Below are 17,023 nucleotides of genomic sequence, written 5' to 3' on the forward strand. Positions count from 1 at the left end.
TGCTGCTGCGAAATTGGTTCCGGGAAGGTCTCTGCATGCGTGATTCAAAGTTTAAGTTGCTGGCGAAATATGCTTTTCTTATCTTATCAGAAAACAAGAACAAAGTTGCTATTTATAAACGAGTTTGCCGGGGATTTTGAAATTCCCGCCAGTACCACGTCTTAAACTTTTTGAGAGAACCTGAGCAGACAGACAGGACCGTGACTTCGACTATTTGGCCACAACCATGCCCTTGCAAATTTTATTGACCCCAAACTTAAATTACAAGTTCCTCTGGCGCCTAAATTTCCATACAGCGGCTAATCACGAATGCATTATTCAATGCAATTTGCATTTTCTGGCGAGTCAGAAACGTCAACCGCGACAGCTGATAAACAAACCCGGCGACTAGGTCCTTGTAATGCTCGACATTCTCGCGTAAAACTGGTCCTTTCACGAACGCAGGTCATCCCCATCGAAAGATAGACCATGAGACTGAAGCGTCTGCTTAAGGTGAGTCCGCAACCATAAAAATTGACTTGAATTTCGTCTCACGCAATATGAAATCTCCTTTGCAGTACGCAGCCCTGTTGGCACTTTGCACGATTTGCTACTTTGACACTCTCCGTGGTGACTACGTTTTCGATGATACTGTGGCGATCGTGAAGAATAACGATGTCACGAACCCGGCGGCCAGCCTGTACGAGATATTCACGCACGACTTCTGGGGATACAACATCACGGATCCGACGAGCCACAAGTCCTATCGGCCGCTGACCATTCTCATGTTCCACTATGAGCGCAACGTGCTGGGCTTCGGGAGCTACGAAATGAAATTAGTGAATTTCCTTATTCACTGCCTAAATACTTGTTTGGTGTTCAAATTCTACAATGCCTTGACCTCGGTGCGGAGTATTTCGTTTGTGGGGGCGGTGATCTTCGCCGTCCACCCGGTTCACACAGAAGCCATTTGTGGAGTAGTTGGTCGCGCGGAATTGATGTTCTGCTTATGTTATTTGCTGGCGTTGATCCTCTTTTCGGAGATAAGCTTTGGAAAGCGATCAAATGTGGCACTAATTCCGGTTTATGTGATGATTGTGGCGCTTGCGGTTGTAGGACTTCTTTTCAAGGAGAATGCCATAACCATATTGGTAAGTTGAAATCTGATTGTGTTACTTTTGTCCTGTATTACGATCTATGTTATTACTTTTCGCCCTTACGCTGTTCCGAAACTGATTTTATGATGCTTTGTTGCTTAACAAATGAGAGCTCGCCCAATAAAATAAATGGTCACCCAACGGGCCTGACGCGCTCGAACTTCAATCATCATCAACGGCGCAACAACCGGTATCCAGTCTAGACCTGCCTTAATAAGGAACTCCAGACATCCCGGTTTTGCGCGGAGGTCCACCAATTCGATATCCTTAAAAGTTCTCTGGCGTCCTGACCTACGCCATCGCTCTATCTTAGGCAGGGTCTGCCTCGTCTTCTTTTTCTGCCATAGGTATTGCCCTTATAGACTTTCCCGGCTGGATCATCCTCATCTATACGGATTAAGTGACCCGCACACCGTAACCTATTGAACCGGATTTTATCCACAACCTGACGGTCATGGTATTGCTCATAGATTTCGTCATTATGTAGGCTACGGAATCGTCCATCCACATGTAGGGGGCCAAAAATTCTTCGGAGGATTCTTCTCTCGAACGCGAACTTCGATACCGAGCGAAATTTCGAAAACTTCAGCGTAGTGTACGGCGTGACAAGAAATAATTTGCTATTGCGTTGGTTAGGGAAGCGGAAGATGTCGCAAATCGCAATGATTTCAGAAATGTATACCACCATCACGAAAAAGCTTGCATGTGGTTGCAAATCCTTCGATTGTCCTATCAAAGACACTAACGATCGACTGCTCATACACGATGCCGAGCAACTGAAAAGGTGGAAAGAACACTTCACGGTTCTTAACCATATCACATCCGGTGAAGTTCCTCCTCTTGTGGATGAAATGGTTGTGTGTGTGTGTTTGGTGGGGGAGAAGCTAGAGCTTCTGAGCACTCAGGCCGTGTTGGCCCATTGTACTCGCCACCCCCAATATTCCGGATTCGATGACGTATTGCAGGATTTCTGTTAGTGGATGTGATGCTACCCGTCGCAACTGGACAACATCGACACCAAAGATCTTATGCCTGATGAGTCCATAGGCGGACCATTCACATAGGAAGTGCTCCGTGGTTTCTGCTTCCTCATTACAGGAGGGGCACGTATTATCTTGAGTAATTTCTATTCTGAACATATGCCCAACTAGTGAATTATGGCCTGTCAGAATGCCTACAATACACCTGCAAGTCCTCCTCCTTTTCGACAGGATAAACTTTGCGGTATGCATGTTCGGTTCGGACAGAAAAAGTTTAGTGTGTCGAGCAACATTTGAGCTCTGCCACCTGTCATTGTGGGAAGCTTGTTCCGAGTTTTTGAAGACAGACTTAGCCAATGCTACTGATACTCCAATTGCTGGTTCCGGTCCCGGCATAGGGGAGATTGACCCCTCTTTTGCTAAAGCATCCGAGATTTCATTTCCCTCTACGCCACAGTGACCTGGTACCCAGATAGTTTCATCGTATTGGATCTAGAGATAGAGTTCAAACGATTTCTGCATTCCTGAACGATTTTCGAGGCGATCAAAGGACTGCTCAACGCCCTCAATGCAGCTTGGCTATCACTGCAGATTGCGATGCGCCTGCCCTTCAACCGCTCGTCAAATACCCAGTTTGCCGCCCTTAGGATCGCATAAACTTCGCTTTGAAAAACCGTTGCATATTGTCCCAGAGGAAAAGCCCACTTCTCATTTTTATTCGAGAGCGGGACTCCGGCTCCAGAACTCTCTTCTGTTTCTTAGCCATCGGGGTAGAAGACTTCCGTATATCCTGCCACGCATTCCCATAGGACTTTCCAGTTCTCTCTACGCTTCAGGGTAACTTCATATCTTCTACCAAACAGATGTATGGGGACACAAGAAACGGAAGACATTGTAAGAACGGGATTCAGTCCTCCCAATAGATCTAATCCAATTAGTTTATGCGCTGCCCTCATTGCAGTGCTTTGAATAAATATATCCAGGGGCTGCAAATCGAGCAGTGCATTTAGACCTGTGCCGGAAGTCGTGCTCATGGCACTAGTGATACCCAGACACACAGTTCTTTGTAGTGTGACTAGTTTACGGTGAAACCCTTTTTGTCTCACCGTAATCCACCACACTACGGATGCATAAACGAACATCGGCCTAATGATAGCAACGTATATTCACATTATCACATGAGGCCTGAGTCCCCTCGTCGAGGTAAAGGTCCGTCTGCCCAGCCCATAAGCTGTGAGAGCTCGTTTCATCTCTACCTCTACATGTTTGTTTCAAAGAAGCTTTTTATCGAGAGTGACTCCCTGATATTTCCTTTCTTCGGAGAGTTGAAGGGAATGAGATGGATGAAATGGCTAGTCACCGTAACATCCGACTGTTCCCCCAAGCAGAAGGGAAATCATTTCGGCCATAAATGCACTCATACGGAGTTAAAACACTGGGCTTGACAGTTTCTCATAGAATTATTTATCGCTGCACCTGCAGTTACTGCCGAGACATTTCTCACCTCTCTTAACCGATTTCGGGAAAGCTTTCGGTAGCGTGAACAGGAAGTGTATATGGAGCGCTCTACGTAGTAAGGGCATTCCAGAGAAACTAATAGCTATTATCAGAGCGACAGATAAAATCTTGGAGGAGTTCGAGGTTCAAAGTGGATTCCGCCAGGGTTGCATCCTCTCATCAACATTATTTCTTCTTGTTATCGGTGACGTTCTTCATGCTGCCTTCAATGGACAATGACATCCTCCTCAAACATCTCGGCTACGTTGATGACATCTGCTTGCCCTCTAATCGGGTCATGGGCCTCGGCCAAATGGCTCTCGATTTGGAAAGAGAGGCAAGTAAATTTGGACTGAAGATAAACACCAACACAACCAAGGTTCTCAGTCTGACGGCTCATCACACTCTCCCTATTTGCATGAATGGGCAGAACATCGAAAGCGTCGATCAATTTGTACATCTAGGAAGCGTGTTCTTGGGGACACATTGGTTCTTGGAGGCACCGAACTGGATGCTGCCCGACGCATTAACGGCACTAGATCCACTTTCGCTGCCCTGTCTTAAATCTAGAAATGAAGTTTTCTCCAAGATTTCGTCAACACCTGTCATCGGAGTGCGCTGGCCTGACACTATTTTAAACGGAAGTCGGCAGAGGCCTGCCACTCGTACGGACTGTGATTGGACGACGGAATTGGCACTGAATAGGTCACACTTCAAAGAGGAGCGACAATTGCATTGCTGTCTACGCCATACAGTGGAATACACTCTCCCAAACCCAGGAGGTTGAAGGAACAGTTTTACAGGCATACAAATGGTCTGTAATGGCAGCCATTCCCCTGACCTTTAATAATTCATTTATTAATTAAATAATAATTCATTTATTTAGTAATCGTTAAAGGATACCAATAATACTAATTTTTATTTTTCTTTTGACATCGGAAAAACAACTATACGGAGGCCAAGCAGAACGAAAGACAAGACTTGCGACCAGAACAGCCCGTCGCGGGCTACAATGTTTGCTTTCAGCGTCTGATGCCTACGTTCTAGAATCCCCTTGGAATGCGGATGGTATGCGATTGTCCACTGGCTTTTGAATCCAAGGAACTCTCCGAGCTCTGAGGAAAGAGTGGATTCGAACTGCATCCCCTGGTCTGCCATGATTATGGCCAGAACACCAAAGCACGGAGGACCTCATCACATGACTATATTCTAATGTCCTTCAGAGCTATTGCCTCACGTCACCGCGTACCGACCAATAATCGTGAGACAGTACTTGTAGCCGTGCGATTATCACAAAAGGCCTACAATGTCGAGATTTATGGTTTAGAAGCGCTTTGTTGACTTAGGGAATACATCATCCCACTGCCACAGCGTTTGCCGAAAAATCGACTGCGGCTGGGATGTTGAAGGCGTTAAAGTCGTTGTGAGCGGTTTTGGGCAGAAAATCACGGTAGAAGCTTAACGTCTCCAAGAATCTGCTAAGTCTTTGATCGTCTTTGGCAACGGAAAGTTCGCAATCACTTGCACTTTGTCTGGGTCGGATTTTATGCCGTCAAGGGTGATTGAATGACCTAGAAATTTCACCTGCTGTTGTGCTTTTCGATGTTAAGAATTATCCCATTGTCCAGGAGGCGTTGCAAAATATATTCGAGATGTGCTCGGACTCGGTGGAAGAGGCGATTATAATGTAATCTGAGTAGACGACACAGAAATTCAAGTTTTGTAGTACAGAGTGGGTGAATGGAAGATTTGCATCCCATTGCATAGGACGAAGGTCATCCGTTTGAACTCGAAGAGTCCGAAAGCTGTGCAAATTACTGTCTTTGGAATATGTTCGGGAGCTACAGAGATTTAGTGTCAAGCCTTGGCGAGATCCAAGGTCGAGAAAGCATAACATAAATAATGCGTAAAATCTTAAATTTGTGGAATGGGGTACCGGTCCGGAATCGTACAAGCATTTAGGCATCTACAACCTTCACAAGGTCGCCATTAAGCTTGGAGACCATGTGGAGTGGAGATGATCAACTGCTGTTGGAAGTTCTGAATATATACTGCTTAAGTAGTTGTTCAAATTCTTTCTGCGCAACTGCGACCTTCTGGAGCGGTAAAAGTCGTACCTTCAAAAAGATTGGAAAGCCAATATTGTTGATGCGGTGCTGAACATCATGTTAACTGGCTGAGATATACTACATTCGATAGTAGTGTTGCGATATTTTCAGAGAATTGCGCGAATTCGTGGGTCGGCAACGTCCTCAAAAATAATGGAAAAGTTGAAATTTCCTCTGAGGACCTAAGAGAGGTTGTGGGTTCCATCAGTGACCTGTACGGCATATCCACCAGCAGCCCATAGTGGCACAGGAAATCTACGCCTAATATGGGGATACTACTGGTAGTTAAAATGAAGCGCCTCGAAAAAGTGCGACGCAAGCCGAGACTCACCTCTACTTGCCTGTAGTCGTAAGTTGTGATGGGTGTAGAGTTTACTGCCGTTAATTTCAGCTACTGCGGGAAAAGCTTTTTGTGTCTGTGTTTATCAGATAATAGTACCTACTATGGGGCTCGTATAATGTACGCCGACTTATTGCTTCAATTTTAGTAAATGTTGCCGCGTCCCCCCCACGAACTGAGATTTTTAGATTTGTGAGAAAAGTGCATGGGTTGGTAGATTTAGTGACTTGATCTGCAAGCCTACGATGGTATCGGCCCACTGCGCGCGGCTACCCAAACGCCCATTTCTCGAGGTGGATTTCGCCGTCGTCAGGGTGGCAACATTGTCTATAAATGTGGACATTTGTCGTCACAATTTCGCCACGTCGACGCCTCGTGAGCCCGGGACGCGCGTTCACCTCGTGGTGCGCCTCCAACTGGAGGAAACGCGCTTCCGGGTTCCGCCGCCAAAACGGTTTAATCGAAACGGCGATAAGGGCGGCAGAAAATTCCGTGACCTTAACAACTACTTAGAATAATACCTATAAATATCGATGTCCTTCGCTAGCTTCTTCTTTTAGTTTTCTTTGGCTTGGATCCCCTTGAGACGATAGAACTTCTCACACTCTAATTCGTCGAGTTCATCGTTCACTCTTCGATTGGTAATCTTAATGACTGCATCCAGAGTCACGAATGAAGTTTCAACTTGGCCAACTGCAGGTACCTGTCCCCTCCTGGTACGACTCGAATACGGAGAGTATGATGCAAGCAATGTTGTCCTTTGTTTTAGTCGGGGTTACCACTATGGAAGTTAAGCACTACTGTTTACTTTATACAAGTTTATAAATTCTCATTTTTATTCCTTCTAGAAACTTAAATTCTATTCAAATGTTAGAAAATAATTATATCTGTTTTCAATTATAAGTCAAATGTTATTCGTTTCTTTTTTAAACGGAAAAACGTTTCGTCCCCATTGACAGACTTATTATTCGAACATAATTAATTCAGCCTGGTTGAAATTCAGGTTTCGTCAGCCAATAAAATATAGAGTTAAGAACCTAAATGTTAGGTTGTTGATAAAATAAAATTACATACTCCCAAAGAAGCAAGCAACTTCATCATCATCGCAACAACCGGTATCCGGTCTAGGCCTAAGCAAACAACTTGTGTGGGCAAAAAATGAATAAGCTATACTTAAGGAGAAGGTTCACCCCGTGTAAGTGTGGGTGTTAGAAGTTTGAAGGAAGACCACCTGACCCGACAAAAGAATCTAATAAGTAAAGCAAACGAGACTGGCAACGCTACACTGTCGATAGAAAGAATGTTTTAAAGGGAAGACATAACAAATGATGCTCATTCAAAACACGAAAGGGAAGGAATCTGGGAAGAAACTCCGTGAATGGTTGAACGAATCAACAGAACAGTAAACTCCCAAGAGACAAAGCAAAGTGTAAGAGGTGAAGAGAGCCAAATTGGGAAATGTCTGGAAACCCGCTTTTAGTTCCATTGCTTAAAAACGGAGTGGATCCCACAAGGATGATGAGGAAGGCGAAAAAAAAACACTCAAACTGTTGTAAGAGTAAAAAGAGTGTGGATGGAAACGACGCTATAGATGGCTTTACTTCGAATATATAGCGAAAGCATGAACCAGCGTGAATGATAGGTCCGAGTAATATGGAAAATCGGCAGCCAGGAATCATACCAGCAAGGGTTGAAAAATCGACCCAAATTGTCGTCCGCACATTACAGACAGCAGCAAATATTCGAAGTACAAGAGAGATCTCAACGCAAATCGCAAATGAATTTCATGCAAACTTTCTTTCACAAACCACCCCGTAGAAAGATGTTGATGTGGCTTTCAACAGAAATATCAACATCCCGGGGATGTGATTTAAGTCAGAGATCAAACATGTTGAGCATCGTTTTGGGCTTGGCCAGGCCTTTCAAGAAGAACATCCGAGGGCGAAATTTATAAAGACAAAAATGAAAGGCATCCACATATAAAGTTGCACTGCCGCTGCGGCTTTGCCGAAATTACAACGCAGAACAGCTTGGTCCTTTGAACTTCTCTACTTTAAGTAGTTTTAAACGTAGGATAAGTTTTTTGCTTTCTCCTTCTCCTGAGGACAATAATTAATTGGAGTTTTCGCTGTTTGTTGTGCATTAAATTAAATAAATATATCAGATCCGAATTTTCTTACTTTCAGCCTGCGTTAATCGCCTTTGACGTGACGATAAGGACAGATTTGCTACGTAATATTGAAGCACGATTTCGGGTTCGACGAGTTGTATTTTCAAGATTTGGAATACTAACAACGTTAACAGCATTATTATTGGTTGGCCGATTGTACATTCAAGAATTTGAAAGTCCCAAATTTAAGCCTATGGACAATCCTATCGCAGCCAGTTCCAATTTCGTCACAAAGGTAAAATCTAACACTTTGTTAAGTGCAACAGTAATCGCATCAAATCTCAGTTAAATATTTTAACAATTTTCATCTGTGCCGTAGATTTTATCACAAAATTTTCTTTACACCTTAAATGCTTGGATTTTACTCTGTCCTGACTGGTTAAGTTTCGATTGGGCGTTAGGATGTGTTAAACTGATGGAATCCTTTTTAGATTCTAGAATTTTAGGAGTATTTGCGTTGTATCTAATATTTCATAGTCTTATGATAAAAGGCTCGAGGTGAGTAATGCTGAAACACGATTCTTCAAATTAACTAATACAGTATGGTGTCCTTGATCTGGGGCTTTCAGGTTGGTTCTGCTATCATTAGCATTACTCATCGTTCCTTTCTTGCCAGCCTGCGGATTTATAAGAGTAGGTTTCGTAATTGCCGAACGTATCCTTTACGTTCCATCAATAGGAATTTCGTTACTGGTTGCCGTTGGATTTTCAACTTTAGTCGAAAGATATTATAAACTGAAATATGTAGGTGCCATAATCCTTTTATTCTTTCTCCTACGTGGAATAGTATAACCGAAATTGACGGAATGTTCTCTATCAGGTTCTAGGATTTTTGTTAGTCGCCCTAGTTTGCATATATATTTTGAGGACTCGACATCGAGCCGGCGAGTGGACTAGTGAGGAGAAATTATTTTCATCCGCGTTGAGGGTATGCCCAGAGAACGCAAAGGTAACTAAGATTTGGCTTGTGTAGATTTTCTGATAGTCATGTGTTTTATGCAAACAGGTTCATTACAACATTGCAAAAGTTGCAGCTGATAAGGGTCAAAACAAAAAAGCATTCAAACATTACCACAATGCAATTAGGTAACATGGTTCCATCTATTATATTTAGCACCCAATTTAACTGAATATATTCCATATGCAGGCTCTATCCCAAATACGAATCGGCTCTAATGAATCTTGGGAATTTGTATCGCAATATTGGTGATTTAGACACAGCTGAGAAATACTTAAAAGAGTCAATCGAAGTTTTGTACGTCCCTGCTCAATGATTACATATATTTCACAACTGATCTCAACTTTTGTTTACAGGGAGGAGTTTCCCGCTGCTTGGATGAACTTGGGTATAGTGCAAACTGCTCAGCATAAATACGATGATGCATTGGAAAGCTATCACACCGCTCTCCAGTATCGACCGAGATATTCAACATGTTTATATAATCTTGGAAATTTGGTAAACCTTCGCAAATTCAAAATTGTACTCTTTCATATTTTAATACTTTTGGTCTGCAGTATTTGGATACAAAAAATTACTCAATGGCACTAAAATACTGGCAAGAATCTGTGGCAATTAACCCAACACAAGGGAAAGCTTGGGCTAATATGTTGAATCTTTTGGATAATAAAGCACTTTACGAGGACGTCTTGCTGGTATCGGAGAGAGCATTGAAATATGTTCCCACAGATACGAATGTACTTTTCATTCGTGCAAATGTTCTTGGGAAGTTGAAGAAATACATCGAAGCGGAACAGGTGTATCAGAGGATTTTGGAATTAAATCCAAAGTATGCTCTGTATCACGTTAATTTGGGTAAGTTTTGATATATTTCTTTTATAATTTGTGGTTGGTGGTAAATGAACGTTAGTACAGGAGAAGAAGCCAGCTTCTCTCCTCTTGATTGACTACACCGTGGCATCCCGCAATCATCTAGTGAGGTGTGAGCCTGTTGCTGCAAGGTCTTTATCAGAAAGAAATTAATTACAGAGACATTAACGTTGGAGTATAATTTTTCAGCAATAAACACTAGAAAAAGGAGATATGCAAAGGCCAGTACTACGCTGAGCACAGTACTTTACAAGGTATTCCGGCTGTACGCAGTATGCAAGTTGGCAACTTTCTAGGCCATGCTAAATCATTTAGAATCCGCCTGGCAGATGAAACGATTAATCAGTTGGTCGAATTGTGATCTTAATTTGTTCAAAGAGGCAACTTGTTTGAGACTATGTGGGTATATAGGCATGCAATTTATACCAACGGCTTCTTTATTGGTGAGGTTGATGGAGCCTTGAATAGTCCGATGCCGCCTACATTCAGCTCACTTAAATGAGACATCACTGGCCCTTAAAGATCTCGTTGCATCGCTCTGGGGCATAGCTTCTAGAGATGAAGCTAGTGGTACGTCGATCAATATACGACCAAGCGAGAACCCAGTGCGGTCGATTGTTTAGGGTGAGTCACCCGAAGGCCATTCTGAGATAATGACTCCATTGTATGGCATAACCTCCAAGAGAGTTGTCATACTTCCTTGAAGTGTAACCTATTCACTACTACTTTCTCCGACTCGTAAGCCGATCCAATTCTTCGTTAGTTAATGTCTTAAGCCAGAACACCCCGATGACATGACGCAGGCATGCATTAATGAAAGCTTGGGGTTTTTGAGTAACAGTAGTATTCACTTTCCATATACTACTTCCACATAGCATAAAGAGAATACTGGAGTGGAAATGCCTTATTTTGATGTTAGAGTCGCGACGAAACAGAAAAGGATGATTTAATGTTATTATTGCACCGACTTACGATGATGAAATCCGCGCACGGTTGTTGGCATCCAACAGAGCCTATTTCAGCTTACAAAAACTGTTCCGCTCGAAACGTCTCACCATAGGGTCAAAGTTCTTACTGTACAAGACAATAATCTTGCCAGTCGTCATGTATTCCTCGGAGACTTGGGTTCTTAGCAAGAAGAATTGCGAACTCTTGGCCGCGTTCCAGAGAAGAATCCTCCGAAGAATTTTTGGCACCCTACATGAGGATGGACGATTCCGTAGCCTACATAACGAAGAAATTTTTGAGCGATACCATGAAAGTTCGGTTGTGGATAAAATCCGGGTCAATAGGTTATGGTGGGCGGATCACTTAGTCCGGAAAGAAGACGAGGCAAACCCTGTCTAAGATGGAGCGATGGCGTAGGTTCGGAGGCCAGACAGCTTTTAGGGATATCGAATTGGTGGACCTCGGCGCAAAACCGGAATGTCTGGAGTTCCTTATTAAGGCAGGCCTAGACCGGATACTGATTGTTGCGCCGTTGATGATGATGAATGCATCGGGCGACGTTAAGTTCGGTACCGTCGGGGACAGAAACAACGTTTCCTAGGTATACAAATTGATCAACGCCTTCGATATTCCGCCTGCTAATGCAAATAGAAAGACTGCGATCACCAGTCAGATTGAGAACCTCGATTTTGTTTTCCGAATCCACAGCCATTTAGCGAAGATCTATGACTCGATGGCAGCACAAGCAGATGTTATGAACTTCTCCACGCCCTACAGCTAAGGCAACATGAAGGACGTCACCGATAACGAGAAGAAAAAGTGTCGATGACTGGGGCGACTCCGTTTTGGGCTTCAAATTGTTCTGATATTCCACCTATATTCAGTACATGACGTTTTATATCGTCATATGCTGCTATTATAATTGCAATTAGTAGTTCCATAGAATGTCCTGCATAGAGCATTCCAGATACCCTCCCTGTTGACGCTATCGCTCGAAATCAATGAAGAGCAGGTTGAAGTGTTAACGTGGTTGGTACAGGAGGATCCGCAGCGGAAACCGGGCTGATTTCACGTGACAGAACTTTCTAGGTGTTTCTTCATGCGTTCCAGGATGATTTTAGCAAGTATTTTCGCGACAGTTCCTCCAGTTGTTGCAATTAATATGTGTGCTCTTTTTTGGAATCCAAACGACCATCCCCTTCCTCCTACGGAAAGATCTCAGATTCTGAACATTTACGAATTAATGATAATAGCAGAGATTGCAAGAGCTGCGCGGAAAAATTCCACAGTAAAGCATGTTGCTTTACTTCGTTTGAGTGCATTTATGGCAAAGATAATTACGTTTTTGTTTAAAGGAGTAGTCCACATCCACATATTTCAGTGGTTTGCACACATTACGCTGTACTTTTCGTATTTTTGTTCACGATAATGGAGCTCTCGGGCATTGCCCTCACCCCCGCTTGCAGCAATGAAGGCAACTCTCAGCTCCTTACGGTCATTGATCCGCCCCCACCCTTCGGTGATCTGTCAGGTCTTGTAACGCCCTTTTGCGACGTGGTCAACAACTTTATGGAGACAAGGGAGAGAGGTACTTTTGATAGCGGTTCAGTGCTAATCAATATTCTCGAGCGGATTTTTTTTTAAGTTTGGGCCGTTTAGAAAGAAAGTGGAAAACCATTGCTGGCCGACAACCGGATCGCAGAAATGATCCGTATTGATTTTGATCACGATGTCAACACCACTTTTGTTACGCACATTCAAAAGACATCTTCTAAATCTACTATTAAATATTGCGATCTGATTAGATGTTTCTTGCCGGTTAGTTGAAACTAAACTAACCTTATGGTAGGCGCTGCTATGCTCGAACAGTGTGCCGTCAGTGAAAATTCCAGAAGTCTACAAACCTACCAACTTTGTGGGTTGGTCATCAAGACTATGTCTCCGTCCGTTTGGGCATTCAAATCACACATCACGGCCACAATGTCATCTTTAGCGTCTATTCTTTGTCTGGAATCTCCGTTGGTATCTAGCACTGTTTACTTGCGATGGTCCTTAACTAGCTTAGATTCTGTCAGAAACTAGTTCCCAAATTGTGGGAGTGTGTATTGCGGTAGTCGCCCGAAACAGTCCGCCATCGAATTTGCATTTGCCAGCGCTAGGCTTTCCAGAGTATGAAAGCACATGCTGCAAGAGGAAAAGAAGTGCTATCTAGGGTTCTACCATCTCACTTTCCTTAGGAATAAGCAGGGAATATTTGTGAGTGTATGTTTAAGCCCAGCTCAAAGGGCTATATATATTGGGTGGGTGCATCAGCTTTTTCGTTTTTTTTAAATATAAATTTTAACAAAATATTTACCTTTTTAATATAATACATAGATTCCGTTGGTCTTATAGTAAAAAATCCTCTTTTTGTAAAACCCAGATGACTTGGATGAGAAGAAATCTGTTAATCCATTTTGAAGAGCGTCTTCGTTAAAAATTCCTTTCCCTTCAAATGATTATCCAAGGAGCGAATCAGGTAGGATTGTAGGGAAACCTCCAATGAGTGGAATCCGGAAACGCTTAACTTAGACTTGTTGGTCGTGGATGTGGTAGGCGGATGTCCTGAGAAATCACACATCGGCTAACAGCAACCCGGTACAAGGCTGTTGGAACTGTCGGCGTGTTAGATAAAAAGACTAAGCCTAATGCTTTATGTGTTGGGCTCATTTAGTTCTATGAATACAAATCAAGCTTCGCTAGAAACAATGCTGGAGCTCCAGTGGGTGAGTTGCTTTTATGTACGCAATGCACAGGGTGCTCATATTGTTCCTTGTAGGACTCGTTCCTTCCATTGAACGTAAGAAGGTGAGTTTTGATAAGTCTTGGATATTGCAAATATGTAACCACCAATACATGCTCGGTATCCAAGCATGCTGCAACGAGCTCCAGTGTTTCAACTGGAGGAGGATTCATCGGTTTACCATTGGATGGCATAAACTCTGGGAGGCATGCTTCGTATGTGCTCATCGATGGAGTAGGGTTCGAGGTGGATATGGTGTTAAATAAGTCAACCTGCTAGAGTTGTATCCCAGGTGCAGTCTAGTTAGAGCGCACTCTTCGAGAAAACTTCCATCTAATTGTTGAGAAAATTGCCGTCTTTTGGAGAGGAAGTTTGACCGAAAGTTTTAGGCATCCTTAACGCACGTATAGTAGACACCAGGATCCTGTTATGGATTGGTTGCGTGGTAACAATTCCCAGTGAAAGTCTCACCAAACACACAATAAGACATTGCTCATGATGTCACTGGGGGTCTTTCGTTCTTTTTGCGAATTGTTTTGCGGCGTTTAATATTATTGTCAAGCATTCAACGACCAAAGAAGAAAAAAACCTTCCGATTTTTGCTTGTTCAGGTATAAAATGTTATTGTTCAGGCGATTTTCTTGTTCCTGAAGGGTGACTCATGGGACACCAAGGAATCGGTTTACGTTGAACTTGTCTAATAGTTCAGCAACAGCCAATGTATTCTCCTCTTTCAATACTACTAACAATTTCTCGTTTTCAAGCTAATTCAAGTTTCCAGAACGCGGGTGATCTTCGATCCATCTTTCTCCATCCTTAAATGAATATTATTTACTTCCATGTTGAAGACGTCGCAGTTCCTTCTAGTTCACATCTAGGGGCCAGTTACTCCTGTCTTAGCGGTGCCTTTCAATAGGTAGTGATCATATTTAAAGGGGTGAACCACACGACTTATGAAAACCGAAAAAAGAGTAGCACACACTCAATAATCATCATTCGTCTTAGGCATTATTCTGAGTGCACAGAAGTCAAATGAATGTAAGTGTCCAAATAATAATAATCGTTGTCATGACAATTCATTTGGATCTGGACCTAGAAGCTGGCTTTAGAGCGCTTCGTCCAAGATCGTAACGGTACACTACAGGAAGTATCCTGTAGGAGGCAATGTGGCCAATAATACGCTCGCCCATGTTTATTACTTTTATTTGACTCAAGTACTCATTCGACTGGTATCCGACATCCAGACACAATACAAATTCTTCAGTCACCAACGAAATTTAAACCACGACTTTCCCCATCGACAGCCTAGCGCTCTAACTGGCAGTCCGCTTAAGGCTCACAAAATTGGAACCAACCTGAATGTTCTTTTCAAATTTTAGCAACGTATTCTTGAATAGTTACACTAACAATTTATATAGAAATTAGAGCATCCCTAATTCCACTATACAAATGTCCACTCTGCAGCTCTTATTAATGCTCTTACAGAAATATGAAGCGCAATGATCAAATGCAGAGTAGACTGTTTCGTTGAGGACCCGGTCGCTCCCGAAAGTCATGTACATACAGAACATTTGTGTTACTGAGCCATGTATCAACGAATTATTCTCCATGTTGCGTTAGGGAAAAGCCACAGGATCAAGAAAGCTGAGAGCCGCGTTAGCTACTTTAATGGCTTTACCAAAGAAGATCAATTTGGGCCTAATCAAAGATGTCTTGATTAGCAACGCCGTTTCACTGATATTCCAACATGAATTATTAAGCTCTTCGAGCTCAGAACGCTACTCCTAGATGACAATAAAATTATAGTTCAGAATTGACGAACGAACGTTCACAAAGAATAGGGAAGATTACAGACTAAGACTAAAGGACCAATACACAATATTCTTCAATCAAAAGAATCCACGTCTCATATAAGATCTCGTGGGACAATCTATGGTGAAATCTAAAATTCCAGCTAGAACAATAAACCTGATGTCGGCATATAGCTGGAATATACACATTAAGCAAGCACAAAGTACTAAGACATAACCACGTCCTTCCCCCTCTTCCTCAATCGCTTAATTTTTATGCTTGCCAATGATTATCGACAGCCTCCAGAAACGCTGCCAACTGTAAATCAGCTTTTACGGATGGAAATCTACATTCCTAGATCTTCTCAACCGCGCAAGATCACTCATCTGTTTAAAAAGGGCTTTACCGGTTTTTTTTATCTCCTTTTCCTAACTTTCATTTCGAGTTATCACATCATTAAGTAATAGGGAACAAATTTGTCTCTTATATTTCATCATCGTCACCAGCATTTATGAAATATTTCATGCTTTGAGTTTGTACATATGTGTATCCACCAACTATTGATTCGCAAGAACTTGAATTATAAAGTAAAGTACAAATTATATTTTATTTTCTAGGTGTTCTCTACCATCGATGGGGTAAACGAGACTTAGCCGTTGCCAGCTATCGTAACGCTCTCAAAATCGACCCTTCCCTAAAAAGTGCCAAAGACAACTTACAGAAATTAATAATGTATCCCAACAGCAATAACTGAAACGTGAATACCTTCCTACCGAGTCACATCTTAATTGTGATTTTCACAGCCATTACATGTGTTTTACATTCCGATGTATGTTTCATGCTCTCTGCACTAAAAGTTTGCAATGGATTTTTCTGGCGATTGATTGCATTTAATATATCAATAAGTGTTCTCATCACTTTGTTGTGTAAAATTCTACTGTATTCACTGCATAGAGTTTTTATCACGCTTCTTAACTGTATAATACTCAAAATTTTTGGCATTTAATTATGGTTAATGTTTTTGATTATATAAATGTTGTGTGTATTCCAATATAAATGATTGTAAAGTGGTAAAGTGGACATTTTCTAGATAAATTTAACTGTATCAGTTATAAGTATAAGAAACGGTTGTGATCACTATACGCGTTTGAAGAGAAGAGTAATAAAATTGTATTCAAACCTACTGTGATGAGATATAATTTATTATGGATGGAAATGGACTTATATAAGGTTTAAAAGGCAAGTTGCAAAGGCTTATCGGAGTATCAGGCTATCAGGTAGGTGTCAAACAAGACTAAAAGTTATTATTCAAGATTCATTGTTAGTAATATATAGTATGTATCAGGTTGTTGCACATGAAATGGCCGATTTGGCAATCAAGTGGAGTTACTTGCGATTTTGCTGTCTCAAACCCCCACCAGTTGGCACTGTTGCTGTCGGATA

The 17,023-nt window shown here is 42.2% G+C and overlaps 1 protein-coding gene across 1 annotated transcript; it reads left to right on the forward strand.

Annotated features, from left to right (window-relative positions):
* The first annotated feature begins 168 nt into the window (after positions 1-168).
* Positions 169-16,764, forward strand: LOC119660579 (protein O-mannosyl-transferase TMTC4). Its single transcript, XM_038069232.1, has 11 exons — positions 169-492; positions 558-1,130; positions 8,248-8,466; positions 8,551-8,729; positions 8,801-8,975; positions 9,052-9,180; positions 9,238-9,317; positions 9,379-9,486; positions 9,546-9,687; positions 9,747-10,044; positions 16,198-16,764. Exons 1-11 carry the CDS (start codon positions 469-471, stop codon positions 16,332-16,334), a joined length of 2,064 nt encoding a protein of 687 aa, XP_037925160.1. The 5' UTR covers positions 169-468; the 3' UTR covers positions 16,335-16,764.
* Positions 16,765-17,023: the final 259 nt, after the last annotated feature.

Source organism: Hermetia illucens, chromosome 6, assembly GCF_905115235.1.
Source record: "Hermetia illucens chromosome 6, iHerIll2.2.curated.20191125, whole genome shotgun sequence".
NCBI classification, from domain to species: Eukaryota; Metazoa; Arthropoda; class Insecta; order Diptera; family Stratiomyidae; genus Hermetia; species Hermetia illucens.

Excerpts from the sequence above, each read along its gene's own strand:
- LOC119660579 (XM_038069232.1), top strand. The coding sequence starts at position 469 with ATGAGACTGAAGCGTCTGCTTAAG. Across the intron at positions 1,131-8,247 it reads AGAATGCCATAACCATATTG|CCTGCGTTAATCGCCTTTGA; the intron begins GTAAGTTGAAAT and ends TCTTACTTTCAG. Across the intron at positions 10,045-16,197 it reads TCTGTATCACGTTAATTTGG|GTGTTCTCTACCATCGATGG; the intron begins GTAAGTTTTGAT and ends TTTATTTTCTAG.